Genomic DNA, 14,734 nt, shown 5'->3' on the forward strand with positions numbered 1-14,734 from the left:
TAAGTTCCTCAAAAATGCCAAACAGTCTTGCTTGACCTCATTTTAGCTAAAGAAGAACATCATCAGTGATGACTTCTGAATCTGTCTTTATGGTGCATTTAGTTCATTTATATTATTGTAATTACTGATATGTTTGGATGTATGCCTGCCATCTATTTTTGTGTCCCATCTTTTTATTTTCTTTCTTGCCTTTGGATTGCTGAGGTATTTTTTCCTCATTCCATTTTTTTAGGAAATGGTACTCTGTTTCTATTCTTTGGTAGTTACTTTAGAAATTACAAAATGCATGCATAACTTGTCAGTGGCTAAAGTTAACATTATCACACTGTTTTCCAAACACTAGAAGGGCTTTTAATTCCATCCTTTACCTCCATCCCCAAATAATACAGTATTGTGATTATTTTGATTCTTTTGTTTTCTTTTTGTGTAAGTCTGTTGGTAAGAAACTCAGTTGGGTTTTTTGTTGTTGCTTTTTTAATGGCTTTATTTCAACTTCATTCTTGAAAGACATTTTTGTTAGGTATAGAATTCTTGGTTGGCAGTTATCTTTCTGTCAGAAACATGAAGATTTTGTTCTCCTGTTTCCTATCTTTATCTGTGGAGGATGAGAACCCAGCTGAAAATCTAACAATTGTCATTTCTCAATGTAATGTGTTTTTTCTTTGGATGCTTTTAAAGTTTTCTCTTTGTCTTTGGTATTGTGCATTTTAAGTATGATGTGGCTTTGTGTTTCTTTTTGTTTATTCTTCTTGAGATTATTTGGGCTTCTAAAATCAGTGAATTAAATGTTTTTCATTGATTCTGGAGAACACTGAGATATTATCTGTTCAAATATTGCCTCTGCCAATCTCCCTCTTTTACCTTCTCTAAGATGCCAATTAAATGTATATTAGATATTTTTACTTAATCCTCATTAATATCTTCTTCGAATTTTATACCTTTTGTTACAGTCTGAATAATTTCTTTGCTCTAGTTTCTAGTTCATTTTTTCTTAAGCTGTGTTTAATTGGATGTTACATCTATCCATTGAGTTTTATTTCCAATTATTTTCAAGATTTAAAAAATTTCTTAAAGTATATTAAAATGAATCTTCGGTAGTCTATGTCTGATAATTCCTTTACCTGAAGTCCTTTTAGTTTTCTTTCTGCAGATCCTTGCTTGTAGTATGTACTTCTGTAGAGTTTTAGTTACTTTTTTTACTATGGGCCTACCGTTTTCCTTGGAATTTCATTTATGGGAATTGAGGCCTACAATAAAAGAAGAGGATTTCTCCTGAGAGGATATGTGTTTTCTTCCGCCAAGCACTAGGGCCCTAATAGTCCAGGGCCCTTACAACTTAATTTAACTATAAATTAAATCACTGACTTGAGGTTATTCTGACCACTGAGATAGAAATAGTCAAATGGAGAATGTAAAAAATGATAGTTATATGTCTCAGTTAGTTTATTTTAACAACACATATAAATGTGCATTCACTTGCCTTTGATGTGGTACCAAGACTTTTTTGCCCCCAAGTTATTGGTGTATTGACAGAAGAGTTGTTGTTTATCACCCTTATAATATATCACCTACAAGTTGCATTTCTTTACACTGGAGCAAGAACTTTATCCTCAGAGTCAATCTGAGTGCATATTCTTTCTATGTTAAACTATTTTCTCTGTCTTTCATAGCTGTTTTGCCAAACATGATTGATAAACTTTGGGGTTTTTTTACTTCACTTTTCTCTAGTCTTCCAAAGTATTCAGTTAAGTTATTATAGACACAACAACTCTTCTTTTTCACATTTATATTTCATTGTTTTAATTTTATTTAATTAAATTATGTAGTGAAAATATAAAACTGATAAAAGAGGGGTTTGAGAACAATTATGCTATAACTCTTGTTACATATATAGTTCATACATATATAGGAGAAGGTAAAAGAGTCAAAAGTGTATCTCCAGCTTATAAGAAAAAATAAGGTTCCAGAATAAATAAATAATTAAGAAAGTAAGAATAAGATTTTCAGGGTCTAGAAGAAAGTCAATACCACAAAGGATTATACTTTAATGCTACAATCCTGATACTAAAAGTGAACCAGGTTTATTTTAAATTTAAAATTTATGTACATATTAAATTTATAAGATTCTGTATCAGAGTCTAGCCCTAAACTTTTTCTTAAAGGGCAATTTCTTAATAGTAAATATTTAGACAGTTCTGCCACTGTTGCATTAAAGCAGCCATAGATAATAGTAAACAAATGAGTATGGCTGTATACATTGAAACTTTATGTACAAAAACAAGTATCCTGTTTTGCTATAAAATTCCAGAACAGGCAAAACTAGCTAGCAGCCATGTATCTCACTTAACTTTGGTTGGGGAGCAGTATCAGTTTTATAACTAAAAGAAGAGGTGACTGGATCCTGGAGGACAGATAATCTCTGCCATACACCTTACTCTAAATATACAGTGTAGGTTAGTCTAATTGATTACAATTATGTTAAGACCCAGGATTGGGGCCTATTTTATATGAAATACATAATATATTTTAGAAAGCAGTCAATGAAATTAAATCCCAAATTAGAACTACCTTGATTTTTAGAACCAAGGATCAGTTTTGTTGATGTTTAGAATTTCCTGAAGAGTAGTTCATTCCTACAAATTAACTTCCATTTGCTTTGTTTTCTTTATTTTACTTGTAAGATATGTTCTATCAAACCCAAAAACATTCCCAAAGAGGAGAAGTATTTTGAAGGATTATGAAATTCTGAAGTCTCAAAGGCCCTCCAGAGCCCTTCTAGGTATTCTTCTTTCCTTTTTGTAAGCTATCTTATAACATAGGCTCTTCTACTATTGAATGTTTTCCAGTCTTCAACTCCTGTGGTCATTTTATGCCATGGTCAAACTTACTCCTACAGTCAGGAAATTCTCTTAACTAACCTTCGAAGACTCCGTTACTTCTTTTTCCCTGAGAGGAATTTTTTTTTTCTTCACTTGTTAAAGAGGTTAGCAGGTTTTCTTTTTCTTTATTGTGCTTTATAAAAATAAAGAAAAAGTCATAGTACAAAAGCCTATAATAATGCCTATGAGTCAAACACCAGAGTCAGCTTCATGTTTTAATCATCACCTTCATCAACATTAATAACCTTGAATTAAAAACATGAATATTGCTATTAATAATAAAAAAATAATGAGCACCATTCATTTCTTAAATGTGCAGTAAGTGCTCAACACTGTGCTAATTGCTTTGTCATGGACGATCTTGTTTCCATTTTCACAACTCTGTTAGGAAAGTAGTAATGTAGATGAGCAGACCTGGCTTCAAGAGAGGTTAAACTGGCCAGAGGTGATAGAACCTGGTCCAGAGCAGTTTTAAGCTGCTGACTGAAAAACTTAATACTGTTGTGTCATCCTGATAGTCCTTGTGCTCCTGCTTCAAAATAAAAGTTTTTTTTTTTTAGTACTTCCTGGTCATTCTTCTGAGTCTTTCTAATCTGGTCTGACATTTCTTTTGATTTCTTTTATCCTGAATTTTTCTGACTTTGCCACAATTCTTTCCTATTTTCCCTTTCTTTCTTACTTTGCTTCTACAACTAGAACAACTAGGTCAGTCACTGATTATAGTTGCCCTTTTTCTCCATTGCTTTTTGTTTTGTTTTGTTTTGCTTTGAATGACCTGTCTTCCTCTCCTTCTCTGTCTCTGCCCTTGAGCCTATATTTGCATTAAATCCAAGTGACCTTCCCTGCCTACCTTCTCCTCTAATACTCTTCTACCCCTCCTCTGCTTCCTCTTTCCATCTCTTCTTGTTCTGTGCCCGTAAGAACATCTCTTGTAAATAGTGTGATAAATACTTTACCTCCCCAAGGGACATGTGAGGATTAATTAGTTGATGTCTATAAAATGGCTGGGAACATAAAATACTCCCAGGTAGTTCTTTATGATGGTATTATTGCTTTTAAAATTCAGTGGCTTCTCCTGTCCTCCAAGCTGTTTTTTCGTGTCATTATTCCTATTCCACCTGTGCGCTTGCTGAGTGTTTTTCTTTATCTCATAATGAAATGCTTTATGAGACTCTATTTGAAAGATGTTTCATAAAAGTAAATTTTATTTTAAGAAATAACATGTGTTCTTCTGTTGCAGAAAGAAAGGATTTGATATTAAGTGGGTGGATGATACACATGCCCTTGGAGTGTTCTCCAGTCCAGTCACAGGTATTTACCCAGTGGATTCTTTTCTTATTGTGCATTTTCTCCTGCTGCTTGTCCATATTTCCCTTCTATTTCAGCTGCCTGGCATTTTATTCAGCCAGTATAGGTAATTGACAGGTACAGGTTTTGAGGCATGTACCCATATACTCCACCTCTTCCTTTTCACCTTAATCCGGTGGTATTTGGAGAGAGAGTCTCCAGAATGCAAAGGCATTCAGAGAAATTAGAATTGTTGGTGCCTGTCTGAACCACCTAGAATAGGGGTCTGCAAACTTATTTTGTAAAGGGCCTAATAGTTAATATTTTAGGATATAAAGTTTCTGACAGTACCTAACTGCTGTTGTAGCAGGGAAGCATCCTGAGACAATATGCGATGAATAGGCATGGCTCTGTTTCAGTACAAAAGGTAGCTGGCTGGATTCGGTCACCAAAGCCATAGTTTGCTGATCCCTGATCTAAAAATAATCACTGCCAAGTTACTCCTTATGGATTTTCTAGAGTTACCTCTTCTTTTGCTTGCCATAAAAAAAAAAAACATAACATCTAGGCAATGCTTTCTAAGAACTAGTCTTAAATTTTCCTTTGCCTCACTCTTCTTAATGTCTTCTACTTCCTTATATTTATTTCTCTTTGCAGCTCGTGATGCTCTGGGTAGTAAACATACCATGGTGAAGATCCGGCCCTTGTCACAGGCCACAAGAGCAGCCAAGGCGAAGGCTAGAGCTTATGCCGGTAAGCCTGTAAACTCAGGGCCTTTTTCTTGTTGGTTAGTGGCGTTATTGTTTTGTCCAGCACTTGTATAGCATGCAGAGTTCTGAAAACATATCACTTTTATTTTTAGTACTAAAGGGAGTATGATTTTAAGGAAAAATGAAAAGAGAAAAGGCTATGTTGGCATTTGAGCAGCCACTTGAAGAGAGTAGGAGATACAGCAAGCAATGCAGCAACCATTTTCTGATGACATCCTTATCTATTTTACCTCTGTGTTTAGCTGTTTGATAGAGTCACTGTAAGATATTGTGTTAATACAGATAATGAAGCCATGGTTGTTTGTGCTTTGCCTTGTTAATTTCCTCTGATCATCATTTATCAGGCTTGTATTAATTACTGCTGATGCAGCCCTTGTTAGTCTATTTTGTTTGTTAATTACTGAGTTAAATCACTTGGAGCTTGAGTGCTTTTTCTTCCTCACTTCCTCCTACTCCCTCCCTTTCTCCCATTCAGAGTTCCTCCAGCCAGCAAAGGAGCGTCCTGAGACTTCAGCAGCCTTAGCCAGAAGGTTAGTCATCAGTGCCCTTGGGGTTCGAAGTAAGCTGAGCAAAACAGAACAGGAAGCAGAGCTCAGGAAACTGCAAGAGGCCCGAGGTGAGTTGAAGTGATGGTGTTCTTCTCTAGGCCCTTTAGAGCTCACTGTGAGGCATTGTAAAAAAAGAATGAATGAATGACACCATACTATTTTGCAATTTCCATTAACTTGAAGCCTCCCAAGTGTATTGAAATTGTTTTCATGCCTTGTATTTGGGAGGAAGACATTTCCGGATTTGCCTGCCATGCCGCATGCCCAGTCATCCTAATTTCACACTCCTGCTGTTGCTTTCCAAGAGTGAGGTTCAGTCTTCCTAGCTCATCCATGGCTTTTTCTATAGTTCTTGCTCCAAACTCTTGAGAAAAATTTTCTTGTGCAGGCATGATAGTCTCTTGGACAGAAAACATTATTTGCTATAGCTTTACTGGGCCATGATTGCCGTGGTATTTATTATCAGATGTTTTAGATCTTAGGAGGTAGAAGACAAATTAAGGAAAAGCCAGCAACTGGCATTGATGATGATAACCATGGGAGGAATTTTTTTTCTTTAAAGACAGTCTTGAATGGCTCCATTAGAGTACTTCTAGATTAACCTAGCTTCTGATTATTTTCCATTACCTACGAGTTCTCAGAAAATACTTCGATTGATCCACAAGGTAGATTTTTCTTTCCCTATAGTTTGGAGTTGAAGTTAAAAATCTGTCTCTCCCCCTTTATATGCTGTTGACTGTATGTAAAGGCTTGGGACTCGGCTTTGCACTTAAGTACTTTTATCAGCCTTCAGGCTTTAGACAGTCTCATTGCCTTAGCCCACGATGGGTGGAATCTGTGAAGGCAATTTATTCTGAAAATTCCACTTACCGAAAAGTAACTTCATTTTTCCATTAAACGAATTGAAGTTTCAAACTCCTTGTTCATTGCCTGTCTAACAAGGCCATTAATACTTCCTGTCTGCTCTGCTTTGGTGATAGCAGGCAGCTTGTGGACTCTCAGCTGTTCTGACTAGATAACCAGTGACAGAGTGTATCCTGGCAAGTGCTAGAGTTTCAGAGTTGAACCCAACCAATTTATGAAAGCTTAATGATTATAATGAGGTGGTTTTGATTTTTCCAATGAATGCATTGTTCACTCCAAGGCCTCTTATAGACTACAGAAACAGGGGATCCCTCTAGTTTTTATAGATGGCAGTAACAGGACTAGATTAAAGGGAATGTGCAGTGTCCTAATCCTTTATTAATTGGTTACCTCTGAGGAAAATGATTTCTCTGTGATAACCACAATTATCTCAGAAGATCAGTAGAGGGTAATAACAAGAGTATCCAGAAAAGGAGATACGACTCTCTTTGCAATGTATCATGCTTCCCTCTGGGTGTAATTTCACCTGTATATCTCCAGGTACTGCAGCGATAGTTTTGTACGGATATCATCTAAGGGGTCCCCTCCATTTCTCTGAAGGTGCATTAGCATTCAGTGCTACTTGAAGTATTTGTTTTATGTGCCCAGCTATACAAAGGACATTTCAGTGATGGAATTAAAAGTGAGACTTGGCTAAGTGGATACCCTGTTACTTACATCTTAAAACAAGGCTTTTAGTTGTGAATAGAGACCCACTGTGATAAGTTCCTCCTATACATTGGTGCTGAGGCTGTATGGATTATAGAGGACTCATCCTTTATTATGTTCTGCCATTTTGATATCTGAGAGAACACCAACGGAAAACTCCTGATACATCTTTGTGGCTTCTTTATGCATTGAGCAGATATTGTTGTACTGCCTTCATGGAGCCCAAGACTGTCAACTGATGATTTTTTTCTGTGGAAATTAAAAGTACTGTTTAGGTATTAAACAGAACAGGTATTTTTGTTCCAGATCTTCCACTAGAGGGGGAGAAGTCAGTACAACTTGCTGGATATCATTATAGACTCTCAAATCAGACTGCCTGGGTCTACATGTGAGCTCTGTTGGCTGTGTGACCTTGGGCAAATTAATTTGCTCTCTGGAGGCCTCTGTTTCCTTATCTTAAAATGGAAATCAAGTGAAATAATCCATGAAAGATATTCAGTCATCTTCAAAACACATAGGAGTATTCTCCCTCCTGTTTCCATAGGCCTGCTGCTGTTTTTAGTAATAGTAGTGTACCATTATATGGTGAGTCCACAGATTTCAGTGCATATTTTTTGTCTTTATTGCCTTTATTGTAAATTTCCTTTAATAGTCTGTCAACAACATTTGGCATTTACTAAGCCCTGCCCTGTGCAAAGCATTATGCACCCTATTTAGAAGAAGTAGAGAGATCGCAAGATTTTCTTCCTCTCCTTAAGACTACAGTCTAATGAGGATATCTGCCTTGATATAAGAAAGAAAATATGAACCTGGAATTTTAAGCATTTGTTTCTCCTCTTCAGTTCTGAAGATTTTAAGATTAAAAGCCATGAAAAGATTTTTGTGATTAAAAGGATTGGAAGGACACTTCAGACAGTATGACATGTTATGATACTTCTGTGATGGATGATATTACCTCCAGTTTAGAGCTGGCCCAGAGAAGTTAAGTAACTGGCCTAAGATCACCCAGCTGGTAAATGGAGAAGAGGCATTTGCACCTAGGCCTCTCTATTAAAACCATGCTCCTTGTACAGTACTGTGGTCACTCTTACAGGACTTTTGGGGTAATAAACATTTTTTTCCCAGAAAAAAAATCAAACATTTTTCATTTTTTCAGAAAATGAAATGTGACAGGTTTCTAAGTTTTAGTTATCTGTCCAGTGGTTAACAGGTTTCACTGTCAGAAGATTTTTCCTTAGTCTAATTTAAACTGCACGGGAATTTAAACCAGTTTCCTCTTCTTTTTCCTTTGTAGAGGTAGTGAACATCTGGACACCATTCTGTTCTAAAGCCTTTAACTGTAAAGATCAAGGGTAGATCTTTTAAGAATGACAGAATCAAGGCATTAATCAAGTTTTTGCCATTAATTTAGCTGTGTGGCCATGGGCAAGTCTCTTACATCTTTCTGGCCCTAGTTTCCAACACAGTGAAAGTAATGCCTGGCTTATCTAACCATGGAGAATTGTTTGAGCATAACATAGGTTAACGTGTAAAAATGATAGAAAGGTGCTTTACAAATTCAGGACAACTGTTACTATGTGATTCTTGTGAAATTAATGTACATTATAATAATATGAGCCAGTAATGACAAATAGGTGCTGTGTACTGCTGCTCCTCATCCATTATCCCTGACAGACAGTGCTCATTAAATCATGACACTCCTGTGAGTTTTGACTTGAATATTGCCAATTGATCAGAATTAGCATGGAAACTGAAATATATGTATCATCTAATATAAGTACTTATATTAATAATACTATAGAACAGCCTTCTGCCCTTTCTTTTTCCTACTTGAAGAGTTCTGCTCTGTGGCACAATGTCTGGTTCATAGAGAGATACTCATATATATGTTCATTGACTGAATTCATGAATGACATTGGTTACTTAATTTTTCTTCATATGTCTTACTTCATTCATGGGTCTACCCTGTTCCCTTTCAAGTCCTCTGTGGTTTTCTTTATAAAACTCAAGAGTTGGAGCACTGAAACGCTCCTAATTAGTGAATTTGGGATTTATGATTTTGAGGTTTAAGTACATTCCTGTTAAGTTCCTTCACCCTACTTTGGCCTTTTTACCATTTTAATGAGAAGTCTTTCTGAGCCCTTAAAAAAGAGATTCAGAAAGTAAAGCTACTCTGGGAAGAATCAAGAAAAAAGAAGTACCATAATCCTTTTAAGGAAATCATATTGTATATATTTGGAGGATAAGAGCTTTAGTTCATAAGTCTTAGAACATGGGAACAGTAAAACCAGATTTAGGGATACATGTAAAATTTCCCCAAGTTCCACAATTTCCACCTAAAATTGTAGATAGATAAATCATTACTTCTCAGAATAAACTACTCTTTCGTTTCTAAAGCCTGCTGTAATTTTATTTCATAACTTACTTGCATTTTACTAATGGGGGTAGGTGATTGATTGGTGCTTCTAGGCCATCTTTTGGGTCACAGGCCTGAAAGGCACAGTAAGTAAATAATAATGTTATCCCTTAGTTTTTTGGTTTGTTTTTTTCATTAAGGTATCATTGATATACAATCTTATGAAGGTTTCATATGAGCAACATTGTGGTTACTACATTCACCCATATTATCAAGTCTCCACCCCCTCCATTGCAGTCACTGTCCATCAGCATAGTAAGATGCTATAGAGTGTGATCCCCTAGGTTGATTAATTAAATCACTAAGAACTTAAAAGTAAAAATAATTTCTATAGGCTATTTAGTCAACTGTAATAAAAAATGTAATCACATGGCTCCCTTATGAATGCCTTCGTAGGCATTCAGTTCTTTTTCGAAGAGTAGTGCTGCATTGCTGACTCATAATCTAGTTCTTGGGGCATTTTCTTGGTGTCTTTTCTTCCCTGATGTGAAATTCCCTTCATTTCTAACCATATTTCCTTTCATTTTAATGTTATCTCTTTCTCTGAGGCACAGTATTTACCCATAGTTTTGGTGTCAGTCGATGTTTAATAAACTTACATCCCTGTCGTAGATCAGAGATGAAAATGTTAACCCAAGGACTAACTGGGTAGTTCACCAGCTGTTGCTAAATAAATAGCACTTAGTTCTTTGTGTTGATACTTAATATATTTATAATTCTACTCTCCAGAGTTAAATGCCCCCCTTAACATTAATGTGATCCAGACTATATTTTCCCAGTGTTTTAATGGTTATATAAATAGTTGGTAAGCTTAAAATGTAAAAAACCTTCCTAAAATTAAGAGGTTACTTATATTACTTCTCCTTAATCTATCAGGTCTGTCAATTCATGAAAGAAGACAATTAGATTAGTTTGACCACACTTGTACTTTATGTTTTCAGGTGTAGAAGTAAGTTTTGAAAGTTTTAATTTACATCACTTTTCTTTATTTTTTTTAAAACATGACACCAGACTGGCCCTTTTTTCATCTTCAACACTTTCTGTTTTCTCATTGAGAAGTGGTGAGTTCAGTCAACTCATTTAATATTATCATTTCTGCCAACTTATTTATTATACTGGCAAATCAGAGTCTTCAGGGCCAGCTTATCTGAGTGATTTAGGCTAACCATTTCATTCTAATTATTCTATTCTTCATTAGTTCCTTGCCCTTATGGCTGCTGATGGGCTTTCCCTTAGTTTACTTTTTTTAATTGTTGGAGGCAAAGTTAATAGGAGCCTTTTTCATGAAGTCTATCAGCTATTATCTGCTTTCCTTTCTCTTTAATAAAGAGACATGTTTCTTCTTAAAGAGAAATGTTTTTGTCAATACTTTTTTTTCACATTTGTTTCCTTTTCTTCATAGATAGTTTTTTAAATTATATTTTCAGATGTCAGGATAGTGGAAAGTGTGCTGGTTTATGAAACAAGGACCTGGGGTCCAGCTTCAGTTTTCACTGAGTATATAACTTTGGGCAGTTCACTTAACTCCTCCAAGGCTTCCATTTCCTATTTAAAATGAAGAAAATATTTTAAAGTCTCATCTTAACCTGTATTTATCTATTCCGTTCGTGTTCTGTATTGCTAAATGTATGCCTCACATTTTCCCTTTCTCTTTGTACTTTTCAATTTGTCTCCTTTCTCTCCTGTGGATTACTACCAGTATTTCCTTTTATATTTACATATATTTGGTAACAGATCCACAGTCTTTTGTTAGAAAGCATTAGGGCAGGAAATATTTCAGAATTCTAAACCTTTCCAGTTTTAGAAAGATAATATAGTTATCGTAGTACATGCTTTGTAACACCAAAATCAATCACATTAACCTTAATATTTCTGTAGCAAAGTGTATGACTGTTTACACTAAATGATGTATAAGACTATAAAGCAACCTCGTGTCCTTTCAGGTTATATTTACCACCAAATGAATTTTGGCCCCAAACTTTCAAAATTTATTGATTTTTGAAATTGTGGATTATGGCCGGTCATTATATTTTTCTACTGCTCCTGGATTTCTTTTCTTATAATTTGACATATTCCTATATTGCCTTTCTGATTCAAGTTTCTGAGCTTACTGGAAAATGTGAGTTCTAGTAATTCATTTTTCTGGGTTCTTTACTTTTTCTTGGAATCCAGAACCAGTATTTGATTGCTTTTATCCAGGATTGCCTTTGCCTTTAGATACCCTCCTAACTTTTCCCTGCTCAAGAATCAGAACCACAGTGCATTCCTAAGAAATCCTGGGATCCTTTAGACAAGCCAGTTAGCCTTAGTGCTCTCTCCCTGGAGAGTCCCCACCTCAACTGAAGTCTGTCTCAAAGCCAGGTCACAGGGCACTGATATAATTAGCTTTCAGTTTGGAATTTACTGACCCCTGGTTTTTTTTGCCTCTTGTAACTTTGCTGCTATATTCAGACAATGCCACAAGATGGTGCCCAAATAGCAGCAAATTTCTCTCTCTCACATTTACAAGTGGCAGTCAGCTCCCTGACCAAGTTCTTTGCCCTTAAAGTACAGTCAAATACAGGAATTATGTAAGGGATTCTGAGGATTTGAAAAGTTATGTCAAAATAGCAAGTGTTAACTCTAAAGTCACCTTGATTTCTGTAATCCTCCCAGTCCATGACTTGCAAAATCTTTTACAGACATTGTCTGAAATAATCACCCTTGGAAGGAAGCATTTAGGCCTATTACCTACATTATGGTATCAAGATAAATGATTAGCCATGAAATTAGAACTGGTATAGTGGCAGCTAGTGAAGTGCTTGGGTCACCAAACAATGTATGGTCTGTATTTTCTTAGATCTTAGTGGAAGTGTTAAATGGAAAACAAGCTTCTGTGTTAAAAATTGATGAGTTGCCTAGATTTGTGCATCTTTTGTTTTTAGAAATAGTTCTAAATTTCCTTCCATTATGTGTGATCACTTTTCCATGTTGGAATTGTGTATTCCAGAAGATTCTGGTTTCCAAAAGTGCTCTAAAGAATACTGAAATTTGATTTGCCTCTGAAATAATTTTTCTGTGAGATTGTAGGGAGATCTGACTCCCTAAACTCCTAAGCCCAGTGGCTGTTGTGTCCATTTGAACTAGAAAGTAGAATATTGAAATACATTCTTTGTCCCTATGGAAATATTTGTAAAGATCAGGAAACTGGGAATAATGAGCAATTATATTGAAGCACCAACATAATTAGGAAATAGAATAGCAAGACTAGAATCTGGGTTCTGCTAGATGCTAACTTACTCCATATACCTTTTATTTCTGTTAGCCCCAGGTCTGTCTCTTTTTATTAATATAGTAGTAGTAACATTGTTTCCACTAACAAAGCACTTGGCAAGTTAAAAGATTATTTACTCTTGAAATCTGGTAAGAGAAGACCAAGAAATCCCTATGTCATGATTAAAGTTTGCCTTGTAATTTGGATTAAGGGAAAGTCACTGGTTGTATGAAGCATACTACCACTTTTAACACTGCCCTTATTTACAGAGAGAAAACGATTGGAAGCCAAGCAACGGGAAGATATCTGGGAAGGCAGAGACCAGTCTGCAGTTTGAACATCACTCAGTGAAAGGGGATATTCCATGAATTCAGAAAATATTTCCTTAGTCTTCAAATAAGAGGATCCTTCCAGAGATCTGTGCACATGCATATGTGCATGTTAATGGAAGAGAGAGCCAAATCTATCAAGACAAGGACTGACTGGGTATAGAAAGAAGATAGATTCCTGTCTGTCTTCACTCCTAAATGCAGTTCTTTGGAATCGCCCCACTGTGTTGGGTATAGAAGGAAGCTGTTAGTTAGGAAGAAGCTTGGAAGATGTGACTTTCGAGCCCTCTGGACAGAGCAAGTCATGTTAGTGTGGGTCACACTTCGGAGCTATTTTAAGCAAATACAAAACAGAGGATTCGAACCTGCAATGATGGGAGATTTAGGCTCTGCAAAGGCGGGGTGTTCCTTGTACCTCTCAAAGCTGAGAACAGCAGTATTGGGTGGGGGATGGGAGGGAGCAGTTAGTACAAAAAGACAGAACAGTGTCCGATGTACTTGGTATTCACAGAATCTACACTGTCAGGCCAGAATTCCAAAGCTGCTGAATTGCAACAGAAGTCGAATATTGGACTCTAGAGTTTGTACTGAGCTGTACCTCGGGCTGTCCATCTACATAGCAGCCAGGGGCATGCCAGCCTCATTCCTCATAGGAAGCCAGTGTTGGGAGCTGGGTGCCAGTTCCAGTTTTAAGCAGTACTATCATGTTGTAAGTGGGAGACATTAAAGCCCATTTTATGACATACCACTTTGTTCTTTGTAAGCTTGTCATTCCAACAAAAAAAGAGCAACTATCTTCTTAACTTAAAAGAGCAACTGTCTTCTTACCTTCATCCCTATAATGCTGTGCATGGGTTCAATGGATCTGCTGGTTTTATTGAACCCCACTATGCTGACTGCTGATAATCTCTCTGCCCCACAAATACTACAAAAATGTCTCTTTTGGGATCAGTATATGGCAGCTCCTCTCCCCTTTTTGTCCTCCTAGTACACCCCTACCTCAACTTCTTGCCTTTTCCCATTTCTGTTAAATCTGACGTCTTGCAGAAAGCATCTGGCACACATGTTCTCGGTATGATCTCGGTCTGTGCCAGAGGCACTTGGCAAGCAGCACAAGACCATCCATTATGAAGAGTAGCCAGAGTGAAACAAACACCTCTGGGCAGTGAGAGATTTCTAAAGGACACAGACAAGTCAGAGACTCAGCTTGGGCTTTACCTATCTCACATCTGTATTCTCTGTTTTCGGAAGGTGGTTCTGCACTGAAGAAATGGTAGTACTAGACCTTAAGATGCTGAGTGGCAAGAAATAGTGTCTCATTATACTTTCAAAGAGGGCAGCAGTCTCATATTTGTATGATTTAGGGCCCGTGACAATGATGGGTTATGAGCATTGCCTAGAACACGGTGGAGGAGGGCTCTGTTTAAGTGTTCCTCAGATGACACTGGCCTTGGGTCTTAGTCCTGACCCAGCTATTCCTGCTGCTTTTCCGGTCTTAGAGCCCTCCCACACAGTTCCTTAGCACTGGCCTTTACCTTCTTGGTCAGCTCTGAGATTGTCCCTTATTCATGTTCAGTGCCCCATTTCTGGTTTGGGGGATTAAATAAGTCCCTTTGACCCTCTGTCCCAGGACTGCTTAGGTCAGTGCCCCTCTCTTCAGCCTGTAGCCGCAGGACTTGT

At 36.8% G+C, this 14,734-nt stretch overlaps 1 protein-coding gene across 5 annotated transcripts in view; it reads left to right on the top strand.

Moving 5' to 3' along the window:
- The window catches only part of R3HCC1L (R3H domain and coiled-coil containing 1 like), a 166,103-nt gene extending 152,301 nt beyond the window's left edge, over positions 1-13,802 (top strand). For 4 of the 5 annotated variants that reach the window (XM_036886414.2, XM_036886415.2, XM_036886412.2 and 1 more), the window contains 4 exons: positions 4,120-4,190; positions 4,824-4,919; positions 5,412-5,552; positions 12,995-13,802. In XM_036886414.2, coding sequence (XP_036742309.2) covers positions 4,120-4,190; positions 4,824-4,919; positions 5,412-5,552; positions 12,995-13,062 — 376 coding nt within the window. In that variant the 3' untranslated portion in view covers positions 13,063-13,802. Of the gene's footprint in view, positions 1-2,681; positions 2,780-4,119; positions 4,191-4,823; positions 4,920-5,411; positions 5,553-12,994 lie in introns of those variants that run through there. The other variant, XR_008998980.1, reaches the window with a different exon arrangement.
- The last annotated feature ends 932 nt before the right edge of the window (positions 13,803-14,734 follow it).

Source organism: Manis pentadactyla, chromosome 8 (genome assembly GCF_030020395.1).
Source record: "Manis pentadactyla isolate mManPen7 chromosome 8, mManPen7.hap1, whole genome shotgun sequence".
NCBI classification, from domain to species: Eukaryota; Metazoa; Chordata; class Mammalia; order Pholidota; family Manidae; genus Manis; species Manis pentadactyla.